This window comes from Vulpes vulpes, chromosome 10 (genome assembly GCF_048418805.1).
Source record: "Vulpes vulpes isolate BD-2025 chromosome 10, VulVul3, whole genome shotgun sequence".
NCBI classification, from domain to species: domain Eukaryota; kingdom Metazoa; phylum Chordata; class Mammalia; order Carnivora; family Canidae; genus Vulpes; species Vulpes vulpes.
In genome coordinates this window covers 80,133,697-80,155,036 of record NC_132789.1, presented here as the reverse complement: position 1 = coordinate 80,155,036, position 21,340 = coordinate 80,133,697, and the positions used below count along the sequence as shown (strand labels likewise).

At 37.6% G+C, this 21,340-nt stretch overlaps 1 protein-coding gene across 1 annotated transcript in view; it reads right to left on the bottom strand.

Moving 5' to 3' along the window:
* The window catches only part of HCFC2 (host cell factor C2), a 34,459-nt gene extending 13,590 nt beyond the window's left edge, over nt 1-20,869 (bottom strand). The window contains exons 1-9 of the mRNA XM_026013009.2: nt 20,628-20,869; nt 18,633-18,781; nt 17,089-17,249; nt 10,858-11,066; nt 9,975-10,059; nt 7,792-7,898; nt 7,499-7,687; nt 1,733-1,900; nt 1,180-1,232 (exon numbers count right to left, since the gene is read on the bottom strand). Coding sequence (XP_025868794.1) covers nt 1,180-1,232; nt 1,733-1,900; nt 7,499-7,687; nt 7,792-7,898; nt 9,975-10,059; nt 10,858-11,066; nt 17,089-17,249; nt 18,633-18,781; nt 20,628-20,790 — 1,284 coding nt within the window. The 5' untranslated portion in view covers nt 20,791-20,869. The remainder of the gene's footprint in view (nt 1-1,179; nt 1,233-1,732; nt 1,901-7,498; nt 7,688-7,791; nt 7,899-9,974; nt 10,060-10,857; nt 11,067-17,088; nt 17,250-18,632; nt 18,782-20,627) is intronic.
* Nucleotides 20,870-21,340: the final 471 nt, after the last annotated feature.

Sequence of the window (21,340 nt, the reverse complement as noted above, 5' to 3'; positions counted from 1 at the left end):
AGTTAATATTCAAGTAAATATGTATGTAACAAAGGAGACAACATCAAAGCTAACAAGCTTAACATTTTTGTCAAATTTTCTTAACAAGGTCAATATGGGTATTAAAGATCTGATGACTCCTAAAAATAAAATCTCAGTTCAAGCAAATGAACTATTCTGTATGACTAAGTTTTCCAAAGAGAGATTACTATTTAATACATACACATACCAATATTCTTTACCATTAAACATTTTAGATAGGAATCTTCTAACTCTGTTTCTGTCTTCTTATATACACTATAATGAATACATTTAAACTTTTTGATAATTCAAGTTATCAGTGTGAATATCAGTTACTATATAGCAATATTTAGGGTTCTACTGAGCCATAAAAGTGATCTGGCTTCATTCAAAAACCCCAATATGTGGCCCCCTTTTTACCTACCTGTTTTTGTTACTTTTTTATCTCTATCTTAATTATCAATTAGAACTCTAGAGTCAGTTATAACTTCTTATGGCCTTAAAGACACTTGTCCATAACAGGCATATTCAGAACACATGCACTTATACCTATCATTTTCCTTGAAAAGAATCTACTGTATATTTAAATAGCAGTTTGCCATATAAAACCAGTGTAAATTTTAGGAAGCTTGTTCATTAGTCTCTACAAATACCTATTGTGAAGCACTTCATAAACAAAAAATAACCTCACGAACATCAATGCTCAACTTAGCAACTCATTCTTTGGTCAACAAAGTACATAGTAAAGAAATATATTTCACATTCCATATTTCAATGGATATGGAAAATTTAAAATGTGTATGATATTTACAAATGTCAAGATACAGATTTCAAGATACTGTAAGTATAAACTATAATGGATTAGCCTCTGATGCTGTGTAATGAGGGTTGACTTTAATCTCTTGGTTAGGGGTTCTTAATATAGGCTACTGTCATAGTGATCTATGGAATGTTCCTTAAAACCAGAGTTACCTGGGCATCATCCTAAAGATTCTGCTTCACTAAATCTGGGGAAAGGCTTAGGATTCTGTGTGTGTTTGTTTTTTAATCTCAGAGGTGATTCTACATGCAGACAGGGTTGAGAACCTCTGTCCTAGGGTAATATACTAAAAATATTAATAAAAATTGGGATTCTAACCATAAACATTCATTTGCCATCATAATTTTTTTTTAACTTACACTGTTAGGAATGGTGCTATTACTGCCTTGTCTGTGAGGGTCCATTCTGACTCCTGTAGGGATAAGAAAGTTCAGACTGACACGACGCTCTAAATTAGCTTCAATAAAATATATTACAATTAAGGATTTCTAAAAAGTTATGTATTAAAGGTTAAAAAGTAGTATCTTTATCAAAGTTTATTTTAATAGCTTGCTTAATAGTTGACTACAATCCTAAAAGTACATGTAAAATCAAATGTTTTTACTAAGTGCCTGTTACTATACAAAAACACTTTTGAAAAAAGCTGAAATACTAATGAAAGCTAATTAAAACCATCTCCTGAAGTCAAGTAGTATGTCAAATTAAGAAAGTACATCAGAATGAACTGTAGAAAAAAACATTCCATCCTACATATCTATGCATTCTACCACATTATAATGGTAAGACAGGTAAGCTTCAGAGTTGAAATGCAACCTATTTGATTTTTTAAATTAGGCCATAATCACTGGTTTTCCTGCAGTAACTTTTTAAAAAAAGCATGAGCATGCATGCTTTAAGGTGAAATTATGTTACCTTGCATATTTGGTGCTGCTGAAGAATCTGATGATGCAGCTTGGTACGGCAAGTCTGTATTCAGCTGCAAAAGATAGCCCTCAACTGTAGGCACTTCATCCCATTTGACATGGAAAGAGTTGGTAGTGGCTTTGATCAGTTGTACTTGTGATGGTGCCGGTGGTTTCTCTAAAGAACAATATTGATATTAAACATTGGTGTTTCAAATGTATCAACAGTTTGCCTATATAGTTTGTGTGGGCCTGGGGCTTGGAAAATGTTAGCAATGAGTATTTCATCTGTTTACCAAGAGAGAGAAAATTTACTCAGATAAACATAGCTATCGTAGGTCAAATGAAAACAGTTTGGGGTTCTGATTCTATTTATTTATTTAATTCCTTATACAAATAGTTCTACAAACAAAACAATCTGGTTCCAAGCTATTTGAGTTATTAGAATCAGAAAGAAATGTTTAATCATAGCAGTGAGGGGGAGAAGGGAACCAAGTATTTTATAGTTAAAGCTACATTATTTTACCTTCTTTGTAAGTTTTTAATTTTATGAACCAATTTTCAGACAATAGCATACATGTTAGAAACACTGTCAATGTTACCAAAGATAATTTGGACATGATATTTAGGAAAAACATAACTTCTTCAAGTTAGTACACTTTTTTTTTTTGTATATTTTTTTATTGGAGTTCAATTTGTCAACATATAGCATAACACCCCATGCTCATCCCATCAAGTGCCCCCCTACACTCTTATCAAAACTTGTACTACCCCAAACAAATAATTACTTTGGTATTAAATATTACCAACATTTCCAAAATTCCAAAACAAATACCAATCATAGACTTTTAGAACTGGGAAAAAGAAATTAACCTAAAATTATTTCTACAATATCCTTGTTGTCTTTTTGTTTACCTACCAACTCAGGGAACTCACAATTCCTAGAGGAGTACATTCCATCTTTAGACAGTTATATAAGAAAAGTAATTCTTCTAATGAGTTGATTATCTATAAGCTATAATGTAATTCTTATAGAACTAGTCTAATACCTATCTCTGTATCTTTTAGAGAAGGGGTCAGCAAACTGGCTAGCTTATGGGCTGTTTTTGTAAATAAAGTTTTATTGAAACACAGCTGTGATCATTTGTTTATGTATTAGTTATGATTGCTTTCGTCTACAACAGCAGAATTGCATAGTTATAATGAAGACTATATGGTCTAGAAAGTCAAAAATACTTACTACCTGGCTCTTTACAGAAAAAATTTGATGACTGTGTTTTAGAAGATAAGTAAACACAGTTCCTTCAACTATTCCCCATTTGGATTTCTCCATAATCCTATTCATAGTCCAGTTTATGTTTCTTAAAGTAAGACAGCCCATACAAGCAAACAAGAAGACAAGTCCAAGAGGTACACCACCCACATAACAGAATTTACATGAAGAGAAAATAGAGAAAACAGAAGGGTGCAAATCAATGCAATAAATTAAGAAAATTTCCAGAACTAAAGAACATGAGTTTCCAGATTGAAAGGACTCACTGAGTACTCAACACAATGGGTTAAAAATAGATGCACAAGGCACATCACCATGAAATTTAAGAATAGTGGGAGCAAAAAAAAAAAAAAAAAATCCTGAAAGCTATCAAGGGTGAGAGGGAAGATCACATTTAAAAGGAACAAAAATTAGAAGTGGTTTGGGTTTCTTTTCTTTTTTGTTTTTAAGATTTTATTTATTTATTTATTCATGAGAGAGAGAGAGAGAGAGAGAGAGGCAGAGGGAGAAGCAGGCTCCATGCAGGGAGCCTGATGCCGGACTTGATCCCGGGACTCCAGGATCACGCCCTCCAGGATCACGCCCTGAGCCAATGGCAGGCGCTAAACAACTGAGCCACCCAGGGATCCCCGTGGTTTGGGTTTCTTAACAAAAAAATGGAAGCTTGAATACAGTTTAACAATGCTTTCAAAATCCTGAAGGGTAATGACTTCCAAAGTAGAATTCTATTTCTATGCAAATGGCCAAGTGTAAGAAAGATGGAACATATTTCCAGACAATGTGAAATCTCAAAATAAATTTATCACCTATGCACCCTTTTCCTGGGATGTGTTCCACAAGAAATGAAACAGTAAACTAAGGACGGGAAAAATATGGGATCCAGGAAACCGGGAATCCGGCACAGGTGAGAGGCAAAAGATATCGCCAGGAAGATGATGAAGGGAGACTCCAAGATGATAGCTGGGCTTGATTTGTGGAGGACAACCATCCCAGATTGGAGCAGGAGAAATTTCTTCAAGACGATGAAATCTGATAGAATATCTGATGCATCTAACCATAATGAGAGAAGATTTAAACAAATAACACAGTATGGATTGAATTAGTGGTAGATACATACAAGTCTATAATAAACAAAAGTGACAATTATTAATCTATGGTAAATAAAAAGTTATACAAAAAAAGTTTCACAAAATTCTACATGGCTCACCTGTGAACAGTGTTTATATGGTCATAAGGTAAACAATGAATACTCATCTAACAAAATTATGGTATAACCATATTGAGAGAATGGGGGTAGGAGAGGTGTATAGGAGAGAGGTGAGGAATGGTGGAAAGAAGAGATAAATCCTTAATTTCCATAGTAAAAAGTGAGCATTTTATGCCTAAACTGAAAAAAATCAAGATAACAATATATGCATGTTATATGGAAAGATGGAAGTAAATACCAAAATAATTGTTTAATGGAGTTGAAAGTAGATGCTTGTGAAGCAAGGAAAATGAGAGGAAGGTGGGAGCAAAGGACTGCTATTTTTCAAAAAAAGCCTTATGGAATTAATCACTCTTTTAAATGTTATCAAATATACAAAGATTAAATAAAGTGGGAAAAAAAGCAAGATGAAGAGCCTTCATTTCTCCAATCCCCCAAATTAATGTTAATTTACCGAGAAGCAAAATCTAAATTTTGACCTTATGATTGTGGCCATGATTACTTTTAGATAGATATTCATTTCTAAAGAAAAGGTTTATGGGAAAACTGGCCAGTCTATAATTTTTAACCTTCTAAAAGTTACAGATCCCTTAGACAATCTGCTGAAAGTGATGTATTCTCTGCCAAGAAAAATTTATACACGCACATTTTTCTTTCAATCTCAGAGACTGAAGTTTATCCTCGGACTTCAGGAAATAACTCTCAATTTCAAAGATGCATCAGTAAGGTGGATTTTCTAGATTTCTTTCCTGCTTGCTAGTATGCGCTTCTTCCATAGAAGATATTTTAGTCTCTAACTTAGTTGTTCCATTTATTACTTTTTAAATTAATTTTAAAATTAAACTGTTTTTACATTACCAAAGCAATACATGCTCCTATAGGAAATACAGATTAAAGAAAAACCTTTCAGAAAATGTTTAATCTCACCTTTTATTTTTTTATTATTATTTTTTAAATCTCACCTTTTAGATAAAACTTTGGTACACAATGTATCCTTCCAGATTTTTCTGTTTATACCCTTAAAAAAAAACCTGGACTCATAAGTATGTTTTATAATCTTCTCTTCTCATTAACAACGCACATTACACCTCCAGATTTGATTTCTCTACTGGTCTCCAGATTTCTTTATTCATTGACTATGTTTTTGATCTCCTTATTTCAAAATTAGTATAGTCTAAATGGAACTCTTTTCTCCACAAACTGGTTTTCTCCTCAGTCTTCCCCATCTCAGTAAATGGAAATACCACCAAATTACTCAAGCTAAAAACTTCATCCTCCATTCTTCTCTTTGTACCATATGTCACACCCAATTCATCAGTCGGTTCTTTCAAGAACTCCAAAACATATTCTGAATTTATCCACTTCTACCCATCTCCACTGGCACTGCTGTAGTCTAAGACTTCTCTGGCTCCTGTGAAAGTCTCCTAACTGGTCTCCCTGTGTGCACTCTTGCCCACCTTCAATTTATTTTCCACACAACTGCAGTGGCCATTCCAAAATGTACATCAGATCACAACACGTCTCCTTCAAACTAATAAATAAACTATCTTTGTACTTCATAACCTAAACTCTACCACAATGTTCATGGCCTTACATGATCTGTCCTGTGGTCACTTCTCTAACCTCCATTCCTATGTTCTCCTTTTTCAATCAGCTCAAATCTGTTCCCAAATGTGCCATATATTCCTAACGCAGGGCCCTGTCCTTGCTGTTGACTCTTCCTACAGTGTTTCTCTCCCAGCTTTCTCCATGGATAGCGTCTTCTCTCCATTTGGATTATAACCCAAATGCCATCTCATATATACCTACTCTGAAGTTAACCTCATTTCTCCATTCCAGTACTTCTCATCACTATCTCACTGTTCTATCTTACTATCTTCCCATGCTTACCAGAAACGGAACTTATTTTATTAATTTGTCTGATTAGTGCCTGTCATCCTGCTGCCCACATTCTAAGAATATACATTCTTAACATCAGGGACATTATCAGTCTCTCATTGCTGTAGCATTTCACATCTCAGCATGTAAAACAATTTAGAACAATTCCTGATAGGTGTCAATCAGTAAATATTTCTTGAAAAATGGATAAGTTCTGTATTTAAAATTCTTTCATGTTCTAACACTTTTACAGAAATCCCTTTTAACAGGGAGCTCATTGGTTGAGGATCTGACTCTTGATTTTGGCTGTGGTTGTGAACACAACCCTATCTTGGGGCTCAACCACTCAGCCAGGAGTCTGCTTCGGATTCTCTCTCTCCCTCTCTCTACCCCACCCCATGCTCTCTCATGCTTTTTAAAAATAAATAAATAAATCCTTTAAAGAAAGATTTTATTTATTTATTTAGAGAGAGAGAATGCATGAGAGGGGTGAGGGGCAGAGGGAGAAGCAGACTTCCCACTGAGCAGGGAGTCTGTTGCAGGGCTTGATCCTGGGACTCTGGGATTATGACCCAAGCAGAAGGCAGACTCCTAACCAACTGAGCTATCCAGGCACCCCTAACTAAATCTTTCTTAAAAATCTTTTTATTTTGGAGTACTTTTAGATTTACAGAAAAAAAAATGCAGAGTTCCCATATACTCTTTAGTTTCCTCTAATGTTAACACATTTGTCAAAGTTAAGAAATTAACACTGGAGTAATACTATTAACTACAGACTACTCATATTTCACCAGTTTTCTAATTAATGTGGGGTTTTTTTGGTTCCAATCCAATCTAGGGTACCACCCTGCATTTAGTCATTATGTCTCCTTCGTCTCCTCTGATTTGTGACTATTTCTCACTCTCCTTATGTTTCATCACTTTTAAATTTTTGGAAAGTATGGTTCACATACTCTGTAGAATGTCTAGGATGTTCCTCAATTTGGGTGTGTTGGTATGTTCTCACAGTGAGAGTAAGGTTATGGGTTTTGGGGTAACACAGAAGTGAAGTTTCTTCTCACATGATATTAGAGGCAGGGGTAAATGATTCAACGTGACTATCACCAGTTTTATTAAGACTGACTACTCGATCAAGCTGGTGTTTTCCAGGTCTTTCCACTGTTAAGTTACTATTGGTCCCTTTTCATGTTCTGTGCTTTGGAAGAGAGTCACTAAATCCTGTCCTTTACACTCAAGGACAGGAAAATTAAGAAACTCTCCTGGAGTGGGAAGTATCTACATATAATATTTCTTCCATTCATTTTTAATTATGGAAGAGAGACGCAGTAGCATTTACACTAAATCTCAAGAGACATGTAGTGCTCAAGTATTTATTTACCTGAAGGAAAAATTTTTATTTATTGAATACTCTTACCTACCAGTATCAAGATACCAAAGATCCTTGCAGCAAACTTGACTATTCAGTGCTTTTTTGTAGCCATCTCTTCCACTCCAAAAATACAATCGAGTGCCAATTGCAACAGCACAGTGTCCAGCTCTTGGTCTTGGTCTTGAATTTTTTTTATCTTCCTGAGAATCTGATACCAGGGTGGTCCACTCTGCTGTATCTATAAGATAGAAATATCCATGACTACTCTATTGTTCTTAAAAAATAAAGTAACAAAAATGATTTTATTAATATATTTCAGTAAGTAACTCTTAAAATACTCACCAAGATTTAGGTAAGAAAATGAACTAGTACATCTCCACTCACAATCATGAGGTGAAGTCTCAATATTCTCCCCCTTATGTGGAACCCATCCACCAAAAATGTACATCCTGAACAACAAAAAGAGAGAACATAAAGTGGTTGACTTTTTTACTAAAGCTTTAATTTTTTTAAGATTTAAAATACTAACAATAGACTTAAATTTCTTATTTGTTGACTCAAAGCTTCAGGACTACTCACTTATCATGATCAAGATAATGGGAATAAGATAATGAATAAAGAGGTCTCCTCTGAAAAGTTTACAATTTCATGAAGCAATACAGAATCAAATTATTTCTCTCCAGCAAGTTAAAATGGGGAATATTTCACTTATTTTGAAAATCATTATGTATAATATACTCAGTATACCTCAGTCAGAAAGACAGTCAAATGATCTATGACACCTAAAATCAAATTTGGAGTTGTATGCATACAGTACCCAAAGAGGATTAAGTCTCTTATAACTTTGGTCACTGATATCACTCAAATAAAATACTTTAAACTATGTCCCTCAGGGCCCTAAGGGTTCTTGAGACATGCCTAATGGCTGCTAAAGGAGAAAGGTTCATCAGGTAGAGCTTAGGGCCCATGTGACCTTATGCCAACAAGAGAAGCTCTATTTTCTTTCTATTTAACATATTAGAGTTCCAATGGAAAAACTACATTTTATAAAAGGGTTCTGATATTCTAAAACTGTATCTTAAAAAAAAAATAAAAAAAAATAAAAACTGTATCTTACTAAGATTTTTTTATGGCTATTTTTTTAAACAAAGTAGAGTATTCCTTTTTTTTTTCCCCCAAAGATGTATTTATTTGAGAAAGAAAGAGAAAGGGACCAAAAACATGGAGAGGGAGAAGCAGACTCCCTGCTAAGTGAGGAGGCCAATCCGAGGCTTGATTCCAGGACCCTGGGTTCATGACCTGAACTGAAGGCAGATACTTAACTGAATGAGCCACCCAGGCGCCCTATTCTTTTTTTGTTTTTATTTTATTTTATTTTTATTATTTTTTAAAAAAGATTTTATTTATTTATGACAGACAGAGAGAGAAGCAGGCTCCATACAGGGAGTCCGACGTGGGACTCGATCCCTGGTCTCCAGGATCCAGCCCCGGGGGTGAAGGCGGAGCTAAACCGCTGAGCCACTGGGGCTACCCCTCTTTTTTTGTTTTTAAAGTTTGTTTTTTTTTTTTAATTTATTCACGAGAGACAGAGAGAGAGAGAGAGAGAGAGAGAGAGAGAGAGAGGCAGAGACAGGCAGAGGGAGAAGCAGACTCCATACAGGGAGCCTGATGTGGGACTCAATTCTGAGTCTCCAGGATCAGGCCCTGGGCGGAAGGCAGTGCTAAACCGCTGAGCCACCCAGGCTGCCCAGGCACTCTATTCTTAAAAAAGAACTAATGAGGTTCTAGTTGTTTCCTAAAACATTACTTATAAGAAAAAGTCCCTACACAAGGAAAATATTTAATTAAATTCTATTTACACAATAATGCACAAATAGGGAACTTGTTGATGACAGTAATACCTTTATGGAGTGCTCATTATGTACCAGACACCATCTGAAGCATTTCATATGTATTAATCCATTTAATCTTCAAGACAACCTTGTGGAATAGGTTTTATTATTATCTATATTTTATATGTGAGGAAATTGAGGTGCAGACAGATTAAATTTCCTTGCCCCAGATCATATATGACAAGTACCAAAACTGGAGACTTGAATTCAGGCAATCTGGTTACAGAGTTTACATTCCAACCATAGCGACATCCCAAGTTCAATCATCAAACATACATACTGAGTACACATCTGAATACAAATCAAGCATTACCAAAAATAAATAAAATGAAACACTGAGTTTGGTGTGTCAAACCTGGCAATGGAGGACAGATCAGTGTCAGAACACTCTGCCTCACATTTACTACCTACTCTGAGCAAGGCACTGTAAGAAATATACAGAAATATAAGAGGCAGCAGGATAAGAAATTGGCACAGTAAATATTTTAGCTTCTATAGGCTTATAATTTTAGCTTTAGTAAACACAATAAAATATTATTAAATTCAATAATCTATTGCTAAGAAATTGGTAGCACTGCTCTTTGTATCTTTCTTGAGTTGGTTTAAAAAAAAAGTGGAAAACAAAAACCATACTTGTTTCCTATAACACTGGCTGTATGAAGGCTTCGTGGAAGTGGCACTGTCCCTTTAGTTTCTGGTTTTGACCAAGACATAGTTTCTAGAAGTAAAAATAAGTATATTAGCAATTTGGTTTAATAATAGCAATTTACCTCACCTTGAAGAATTTAAAAAAATAAAAAGGGACTTATCAAAAAGAAGCAAAAGTGTTTCAAAACCATTACATGAACTTCATCTTAAAATAAACATTTCCAGCTGACATAAATAGCCAATTATAGTAATCTATTTATATTTGAATGTTAGTATTTGTAAAGGAGAAGTGTGTTTAGGGTGCCACCAACTTTGAATTATAACCAGACTAGGGATTTTAACATTTTAAGTAAGAACATACTGTGTAGAAGGTAGTCAAAAGTGAGACACACCTACCCTCCACTCACTCACTTCTAGGATCTCTTTAAAAAAAGCTAGCCATGTTTTTTTTTATGGACCAGCCATAATGTTATTAATGCTACATTTCCTGGAGACACAGTAACCATATAAATTTGATCATCCCCAAGAGGGACACTTTACAGAGTGATAATTGGTACTACTGAAAATTACACAGGACAATAAGCATAAATCAGAGCCATCTCAGGCAAACCATTACATATGGAGACCCTACTTATAAGGAGCACAGGAGAGTTACTGTCATAAGCCAAACATTCATTTGTTTAACTTCATTGACCAGCAACCATTTGCATCATATCTCTGTTGTTCCAGAGCTGGCCACAAGTGCCTTCTATAAATCTAAATGTAACTCAATAAACACTGCAATCAAAAATTTTTTTTCCATAGCAATTTTTGTATTTGCCTTTATCAATCATAACCAATTCCTGAGCCTAAATCAAGGTAAGCTTACCTAAGTCAAGTTGCCATAGATCATCTAGGCGAGCACCACACATTCCACCAAAGACATACATTTTAGGACTTCCAGAATCTTTTTTGCAATATATGACAGCTGTGTGGGATTCTCTTGGAGAAGGCACAATCCCTTTGGTCACTGGAATGCTCCAACCCACAACACCAGAACCATGCTGTAGCTCCAACTCATAGAAATCATTCAAATATCTAGGATATCATGAAATAAATTAAAACATTAACATAATATATACCTTTTATATGATTTTTGTTTCTATTTATAAAGATCATATATGCTTATTGTGAAAAATTCATATAGTACAGAAAAGCATTGAGAGAGCAAAAACTCCTTTCCTCATTCATTCAACACATATTTATCAAACACTACTCTTCTGGGGTAATCAGTAGTGAATAGAAGAAATTTTTAAAAACATTCCTGTCATCCTTTAACCAACACTCTTGTCTATTACAGCTGTGATAGTTTCAAAACATAGCTGCAAATTCTCTGACACTCTTCCCATCAGGAGGTAGGGTCTATGTGTCCATCCTCACTCTCCATTCTGGGCAAGCCTGTGACTGCTTCAACTAGAGTATGGTGAAATGACACTAGGTGACTTCCAAAGCTTGGTCACAGAAGGCAGCTTCACTCTAGACACTTGGTTTTGGGATCCTGAAGCACCACGTAAGTCCAACTCCCACAAAAACACCAAGTGGTGTTAATATGTGCAAGTGGAGTGGAAGTGTCCTAGGATGACAGCCCCAGTTCAGTTCAGCCTTCAGTCATCTCAGTGGAGGCACCAGATGTGGGAGTGACCATTAGGCCTTTACATCTTCGGCCTAGCCATCACTGCTGTGTCCTGTCTGAATGCTTAATGCAGAGTCTCCGAACATAATAAATTGTTGTCATTTTGCATCACTAACTTTTGGGGGAGTTGACTACATGGTACTAGATAACTAGGACAATCACTATTGGCAATAATTGCTAAATATCCTCTGACCTCTCTCTCTCTTTCGACATCCACATATATATAAGTGAGATATATTACAAATGTTCCTTTGTAACTTTTTTTCTTTTAAAACATTCACACTATAATGTAGCAAAGCTCTACGTAGCTTTTTTTAATTTTATTTTATTTATTTTTTTTTTAAGATTTTATTTATTTATTCTTGAGAGATAGAAGGAGAGACAGAGCCAAAGACACAGGCAGAGACAGAGCCAGAGACACAGGCAGAGGGAGAAGCAGGCTCCATGCACCGGGAGCCCGACGTGGGATTCGATCCCGGGTCTCCAGGATCGCGCCCTGGGCCAAAGGCAGGCGCCAAACCGCTGTGCCACCCAGGGATCCCTGTAGCTTTTTTTTTTAAACTCTAGAAACTGGCATTAAATTTTTCATCTGTGGGGCAGCCCCGGTGGTGCAGCGGTTTAGCGCCGCCTTCGGCCCAGGGTGTGATCCTGGAGACCCCAGATCGAGTCCCACATCGGGCTCCCTGCATGGAGCTTGCTTCTCCCTCTGCCTGTGTCTTTGTCTCTCTTTCTCTCTCCCTGTCTCATGAAAAATAAGTAAAATTTAAAATTAAAAAAATTTTTTTTTCATCTGTGACATGGATGTTTCCAATGTTTTGAGCAAAATAACTTTTACAGGAATATATTTCCTATCAATTTATTACTCAAATATGAGGGCAAAATTAAAACACTTTAGGACATATAAAGTTTCAAAGTTTAGGGGTCCCTGGGTGGCACAACTGGTTAAGCGTCTGACTCTCAATTTCAGCTCAGGTCACGATCTCTGGGTCATGGGATTGGGTCTGTGTTGGGCTCCCTGCTCAGCACCAAGTCTGCTTTAGACTCTCCCTCTCCTTCTGCCCCTCTCCCCCAAAATAAATAAAGAAATCTTAAAAAAAAAAAAAAAAACTCAGAATTTAGCCATAAAATTGTTTTGGGAGAAAATGATTTTTCTAGATATTATTCCAGAAAAATAAAAAGAAATCCAAGAAAGAACACACTGAAATAAGAGAAATTGTAGTACAAAGAAACCAGTAATTTGTAATATGCTTAAACTGATGCTTATAAGTATGGTTGTGAGGTCTAAATAATCATTAATAAAGACTGACCAAAAAATTAACTTCTTAGAGTTATTATAATCTGGAATAAGACTCAAGAATACAAGGAACATATGGGAAAAGGGGATAAGCAAAAGACAGTAAAGACTAATCTATTCTCAAAGATGACAAGATCTTTTCAGTTTAAATGTATGTGATAATTTCTGAGCAACTACTAAGGCAAGCACGGAATTAGCATGTTTAGCTTTCAAATCATTAGAAGAAAAAAACAGTAAATCAAGAAAAAGGAAAATGAAACATAACCAAAGCATAGTCTATGGAAAGCAGTTAATAAGATGGTTAGGGGAAAAATATTATAAAACAATGTCAAAAGAAAGACACTCTGTAAAAAAAAAATTTGGTACATATCACAGAAAAAGGCAAAATTTTCTTAATGTAACAAGTTCCTACAAGATCAAGATTACAAACAATCACACAACAGATAAATAAAAGGACATAAACTGACAGTTCACAGAATGAGAAATAAAAGTTGTATATAACACAAACAAACACAAATACATACACAAATATTCACCTCATTTTAATTTTTTAAAATCAGCAAATGCAGGAAAAGGCAGGGGGTTGGAGGTAGAGAAGCAACAACAAACAGAATAAATGGAAAACAAAAAACAAAGGTAAGAAAAAACACTTCTCTCAAGGGCATGAAGTATATAAGGAAAACAAAATAAAAGAACCCTGAAACCAGCTATAACCAATTAACAGCAAGGATAATACAATACTATTTTAATACTATGCCACTGATGTGGCATAGACTGACACAGATCAGAATGGATGCCAGCCAGTAAGCTATACTAGCTCATAGTGATCAATGGTTATTCCTATTTACAAAAGATAAGTCTACAACAAAATCATACACACAGGTTGAAAAGTAGATATAGATGGTACAAACAGTAAATTCACAATCATATTAGGAGGTTTGAACATGTCATTCAGAAGCTGATACAATCCAGACTCACAAAATAAAAAAGCTTTGAATAATAATGTAAAACAGTGATTTAATAAAGAACCTTGTACTCAATCAATCAGGAACTTAAAATCTTTATGAACACCTATGGAGTAATCACAAAAACTGACATACACCACAAAAACAATCTCCAAAAAAGAGAAATCCAACAGGTCACATATTTTTTAATACAATATAATAAAACTACATATTAGCAACAATAACAAAACTTTCCCTTTGGAAAGTTTTACAAATTTATGTCAAATTACTTTTGGGTTAAAGAGTTAATGAAAAGTAGTAACAATAAGAGTATTATACACCTAAACCTATGGAATATGGCCAAAGCCATAAGCAGAGGAAAATTTGTAGCAATTAATAGAAAATAAAACAAAAAATATATGAATAGGCATTCAAATTACTAGAAATTAGAAAAAAGTTAGAAAAAAACATCAAAACTATTAAAAGTTTAAAAGAGGGGCACTTGGGTGGCTCGTCGCTTAAGTGTCTTCTTTTGGCTCAGGTCATGATCCCTGGGTCCTGGGATTGAACCTCCACCACATCCCACTCCCAACCACGTCTAGCTCCCTGCTCAGCAAGGGAGTCTGCTTCTGTGCATCTTCCTTTGCCCCACTTGCCCCCTCAGGTGGGAGCTCTTGTGCTCACTCTCTCTCTCTCAAATAGAGAAATAAAATCTTAAAGAAAATTTTTAAAAGAAGTTATAAAAAAAATTAAAGAAATGGAATAAAGAAAAAAGTGAAAAATAAAAATAAATCACTAACAAAACTGAAAAATGGTTCTTTGAAAACACCAAACCACTTATGAGCCTGATTAGAGAAAAGACAAAACAAAATTTATAAATGAGAAAAGAGATTGTGACTACAGATAGAGATTTTAAAAATATACAGAAAACTGTCTTTTAATTTTTATCAATAAATATAAATATCTAAATAAAATGGGTGTTTTTCAAGGAAAACATAAATTACCAAATGACTCAAAAGAAAGTAGAAAATCTAAATAGATCAATAACTATAAGAGATATTGAAAAGGTAGTCAAAGATCATCTTCCTAAATTAGACCAATCTCAATTATGGGAAATTTCTACTAAATATTCAAGAAATTGTGTTATTTAAGCATAAGATAGAAGGCTTCCTGAAACCTCAGAACAGAGCCCTGACTGTGTTCCTGAGAATAAGAGAATTCTGATACTCAAATCAGATTAGAATAGGACACCACTACCCTAAATAAAGTCAATATACGAAAAATCACTAGAGACTATAGAGAATATATAAATGTTAGCAAATGAATTCAGCAAAGTATGAAAATAACACTGTAATCCAACAAATTGGGGTTTAACTACAAATTTAAGATGGCTTATATTTCAAAACTTAATAATTCACACAACCAATGGACTAAAGAAAAGAAAAAGTAAGTTCATTTCCATGTCAGAAATGAATATGAACATCCGCCTTTGGTTAAAATGAGAGAGAAAAAAACTAATTAGAAAACTAGAAATCTTTTAAAACTTTCTTAATCTGATCAAAGGCAAATATTAGAAACCTATAGCAAACATCACAATTAATGACAGAAATGTAAATATATTAATAAAACAGAATAGAGTCTTGAACAAGAGTTGACATTTTTTTTGTAAAAAGCCAGACAGTAAATATTTTACAGTATGCAAGTCACAACTACTCAACTTTCCTCTTTTAATATGAAAGCAGCCAGAAACAACATGTAAATGAATAGGAATGACTGTGTTCCAATAAGGCTTTATTAACAAAGACAGAGCATAGTTCATAACCCCTGGTCTAGAAAGCCTAGAAAAAGACCCATTTATATGAGGATTAAGATATGATAGAGATGGGACTTCAGTGAAGAAATAAATGGTTTATTTAATAAATGGTGGTAGAGAATTGGAAATCCATTAGGAAGAAAAAGTAAAAATCCTCATAATAGTCACAAAGATATATTCTAAATATATTAATATTTTAAACATAAAGACAAAGCTATGAATGCACTGAATAATTTTGGGGTAGAAGAATCTTCCTAAAGCACAAAGCAATTAAAGAAAAATACTGTCAAACCTGACAAAACAAAAATGAAAACACTTTTTAAAAAAGGCAAATAGAAGACTTGAAAAATTATGGATTATGGTGATGGATACACAACATAATGAACTGACTAAAATCACAGAATTGTATGTATAAAAAGGATGAATTTTATCATATAAAGTTTATGTTTTAACTATTCAAAAAGGAAAAATAAAGATATGAACAATTTCATAAAAGGAATTGCAAATGTCCGATAAGCATAATCAAGCTCATTATCAGTATTTATTAAGATTTTTATTTATTTATTTGTTTGTTTGTTTATTTATGAGAGCAAGCAAGAGTGTGCATGAACATGTATGGGGAGATGTAGTGGGAGAGGGAAAGGACAAGCAGACTCCGCACTGAGCCTGCAGCCCAACATGAGGCTGGATCTCATGCTCCTGAGATCATGACCTGAGCCAAAATCAAGAGCTGCACATTTAACTGACTGAGCCACCCAGTTGTCACACTCATTACTAGTTTTTAAAAAATAAAAATAAATCCACAAAAGGACACCCATGGTAAGTAGTGAATTAGAAAAGTCTTTCAGATTCTAAATCTCCAAAACTTGAGTGCCAAAATGACAATGTGATCAAAACACTATACAAAAAGAGGTAGTGATTAGTTCTGTTTGGAAAAAGGGGGAGAGGATTGTTTCAAAAAGTATTTGCTTGTGTGAACTACCATAACAACTTCCTGTATGAAAAGTGGATATGATAGCCTTTATTTTATAGTGACATTTTTGTCACCAAATTCCCAGAGACATCTAATTTGAAAATAATCATTTGTTATTTTCATTATCATTTATGACAAGTAAAATACACTATGGTTCAATATATACAAATAGGTTGCTATAAACAATTATGTTGATATCATTTAATAAGATGATTTCTGATTAGAAAAGGCATAGTTATGAAAACACACATTCCAGGGACTAAGGAAAACACAACTGCTCACAAATTTGTTTATTGTTAGATTTAAATGCAAAAGGCTAAGTTTTATCTTTTTAATAACTGGTAGAAATTAAATTTTCTTAATCTAAGTCTTAAACATTTGGTTCGAAAAAGAATCAACATACCTGGGAACATTATTGTTTGAATCTTCACTTTCATTTGCCAGACCACCAAACAAATAGCATTTGTTACCATATAAAGAGAAGCTATGTCCAAGCCGAGGGCAAGGAGGTAAACCAGAAGAAGGGGGGTGGGGTTTCACTTTTTTCCATAACCAACGACTTGCCTAAAAAAAAGCACAATCAGATAAAATGAAGAAAGCATTCCTATATTGCCAATAGTATAACATCGTATCAATATATTTTAATCAAAATCCAATCAGAAGGCTCCAATAAGCTATTCTGAGGACAAATGAGAAGGAAACAGGTAACTTCTGGAACTAAAATAAACACTGCAATAGAAATTCAGTCTAGTCTTCCTGGGGCACCTGGGTGGCTCAGTTGGTTAAGCGGTTAAGTGGTTAGCGCTGGATTTCGGCTCATGTCATGATCTCAGGGACATGAGAGCGAGCCCAGCATTGCATTGAGCTCCACATTGGACCTGGAGTCTGTTCGAGATTCTCTCTCTTCCTCTCTCTGCCTCTCTGCCCCCCAATTCCACAAGAGAGAAAGAAAAGAGAAAGAAAGAAAAAAAGAAAGAAAGAGAGAAAGAAAGAATGAATGAATTCAGTCTAGTTTTTCATATTCACAGCTTTCCTCAACAGCAAACCTAAGCAAATAATAATAAACACTAATAGTTCCCAAATATTTACCACATGAAAAATTAAATATATATCACTTGAAGATTAAATGAAATTTATATACTCTTTTCTGAAACTAGGTAGTCCATAGATAATATATATTTCAACCTTTAAATAAGCATAAATAAAGATCATTTAATAAACCAAACTCCAAAACTTATGCTCTATGGAGGCTCTATTACCAAAACTATTTGCTTTTAAGTAGGTATAATTCACCTATATCTGTCGATTAGCAGCTCATGATAGCAGCCCTATGAACATATGCACAGCTGTCAGAGAGGGCTCTGAGTGTGGCTTAGTAGAATCACATTTATAAAGGATATGTGAAACTGTACCCTTTTTTTTTTGTATGTCTTGCCAGTAAAAAAAAAAATAGTGTTTATTAGTTTGAGGGTAACAAACTCTACAACGAAGGCAGAGGTTTTCAAAGTATGGTCTGGGGACCAGCAGCAACACATGGGAACTCGGTAGGAATGCCAGTGTTGAGGCCCCACACCAGACAATACCCATTCAGAAAAACTCTGGGGGGCAGGGCACAGGGATCTGTTTTCACAAGCCCTCCAATGCTTCTGCTGCTGCTAAAATTGAAGAACTAGGACACTAAGATACAAAAAATCTAAACCAGTAACATGTATAACTGATGCTAAGTAACATATCTTAATGTTACAACTGTTACACTGGGTAGGAGAAAAAGACTTACATTAGACACTTTGACTTTTTAGTGCAGTGGAAACATTTTCTTTGAAACTATAAAATGTGAAGCTCATACTATTTTAAATATGTTAATGAAATATTTTGCGATCTTTCAAAGAATTAGGAGCAATATTATTATTAAAGCCACAGATTGAAATAAATTTGAAATACACTTACCTGCAACTCATATAACTCATTGCTGTATCTTCCATATTCAACCATTCCCCCAAATACTAATATTCTGGTACCATCACAGACAAATCCATGGGCAGCGCAACCTGGAGGGATGTCTCCTCTAACAGCTGGTAGGAACCACTGATTTGTAACTAGTTGCCAAAATAAAATTAAAACCAATTATAATAAAGTCATCACAAACTATGACTATGTACTTTATATGTATCATCTGTATCAGTGATTATTGGAGATTGGAGATGATTTTTCCCCCAGGAGCAAACTAAAAATGTGTAGTTGTCTCTCTGGAGGGAGGGGAGAGACGCTAGTGGGTAGAGTCGAGAGATGGTGCCAAAGATCTTTTTTATTTATTTATTTATTTTTTATTTTTTTTTTATTTTTAAAGGCTTTATGTATTTATTGAGAGAGAGAGAGAGAGCAGAAGCAGGCTCCATGCGGGGAGCCCGATGTGGGACTCAATCCCTGGACTCCAGGATCAGGCCCTGGGCCAAAGGCGGGCTCTAACCTGATGAGCCATCCAGGGATCCCAAGATCTTACAATGTACAGTGCACGCTCTGATAACAATTCTCTGGTTACAAGTGGCAATAGTGCTGCTGTTGAACAATCCTGACCTATACAATTTAATTCTTACCAAAATCCTACTTTTTGAGTATCATCATCTCCATTTTACAAGTGAACATCTGACATTTTAAGTCTGGTAACTTTAGGGATCCCTGGGTGGGGCGCAGCGGTTTGGCGCCTGCCTTTGGCCCAGGGCGCGATCCTGGAGACCCGGGATCGAGTCCCACGTCGGGCTCCCGGTGCACGGAGCCTGCTTCTCCCTCTGCCTGTGTCTCTGCCTCTCTCTCTCTCTCTCTCTGTGACTATCATAAATAAATAAAAATTAAAAAAAAAAAAAGTTTAAGTCTGGTAACTTGAGCGCTGATCCTGGGCAACTGGCAGAGCAAAACTAAAACCAGGTCTAACTTATTCCAAAGCCAGGATTTTTACACTATACCGAATTGCCAAATAACTTTTAAACTATATATTAGAGTGCCAAGAGGAGGAGACGGGGGGAAAAAAAAATAAACTTTCTCCTACGGCACTATTTCGTTAACCTTTAAATGACCACTATGATTAAGCTATTTGGTCAAAGTCACTGATCATGACATAGACCCAAAACTCGGCCATTAGCCTTACACCGAGGAAACAGCTCCCTGTTGATAGCTGGCCCGGCCACAAGCTGGGGAGCATGACATTCCACCCTCCTTTGATCCGGAGGCCTCGGAGGCCTCGAAGGCACTAGTGACTGCAGCGGTGCTCAGGCGGACAGGCCCCCTCCCGCGAGCGCCGCCCAGCTGAGCTTCAGCACACAAACCTATGCAGGGAGCAGGCGCCGGTCTCGCCAACCACTTCCCCGCCAGTTAGGAGGGTCAGCAGTGGAGGAAAAATCTTGGCTCCCACCTGCCAGATACGCTGTTGTATTTGGGGTGAAAGTACCAGGCCTCACCGGCCCCCAGCCACCCCCCCCCCCAGCCCTGATTCATTTCCTCCAAAGGAAAGACCGCAGGCAAAGGCGACACAGGCCCAGAGCAGCTTGGGTTTGGAGTTGGTTTGGGTTTTTGACAGGGGAGGGATCCCGGCCCCCGGAGTGAGCGAGCCTTCGGGGAGAGGCCCAGGCGGGTGGAAACCGTCTCTCCCTCGCCTACGTCCGCCCGAGGGCCTGGGCGGGGGGGGGGGGGGGGGGTCCGGGGCGGCCCGCCTGAGGGCCGGCGCTCCCCGCTCTGGGCCCGGTTCCACCCCGCGGGCCCTGGGGAGACGGAGCTGCCACCCAGGACGCTGCGGAACCCCGGCCGCCCGGCTGAGCCGCAGTCCCCGCTGCCCGCCCGAAGAGGCAGTGACCCGGCGGTGACAGCTGTCAGGGCCTCGGCCGCCGCCTCGCCTCCCCTCCCCCTCCGCGGCTCCCACAGGCGGGGCCGTAGAGCGGCCGCCGCGCCTACCCGTGTTGTAGACGTGCAGCTCGTCCGCAATGCCCTCATTGCCCCCTCCAAAGATGATCATCAGTTCCCGGATGGCCACGGCCCGGTGTCCGTGCCGGGCGCGGGGGACCGGCCCCGTGAAGGAGGAAACCCGCCTCCAGTTGAGGAGGCTGGGAGCCGCCATTTTCCCAACCCCCGCCCCTCTGCCCACAATGCACCGCGCCCGCTCCGGCGCCGCGGCTCCCGGGGCGGGCGGGGACCCGCCTCCCGCTGTGCGCCGGGGACGGGGTCACGTGACCGCGGGCGCCGGGGCGCGGAGCCGCGGGGTGCCGGTAGGGTCGCCTCGCCCTCACCCCGGGGCGCGGTGTCCGGACCGAGCGCCTTTGGCCACGGGCCTTCGGGTGTAAAGCCTCGACCAACCGAGTCTCCCCTCCCCACCCAGGGCCCCCCGGGTCGTATTGCTGGAGAAGGTTCAGCGTTTTCCCTTACGGCCACTTTAACTGAGCACCGAGGATGTGCGGGCCAGTCAGCCCCGGAACAGCTACAGCGCCGCGGGGAGAACCGCTTCTTGTGGAGGTTCGGAGTACCGGGAGCGCGGGGAGGAGGCCGAGAGCCTGGGCCGCGGGCGCCGAGGACGCCGGCGAATGGACGGGAGGGACGAGGAGGCAGGACTGCAAAGGGGGCCCGGCGCCCGCGCCTCGGGACGCTCGGAGCTGACCCTGCTGAGGCACATC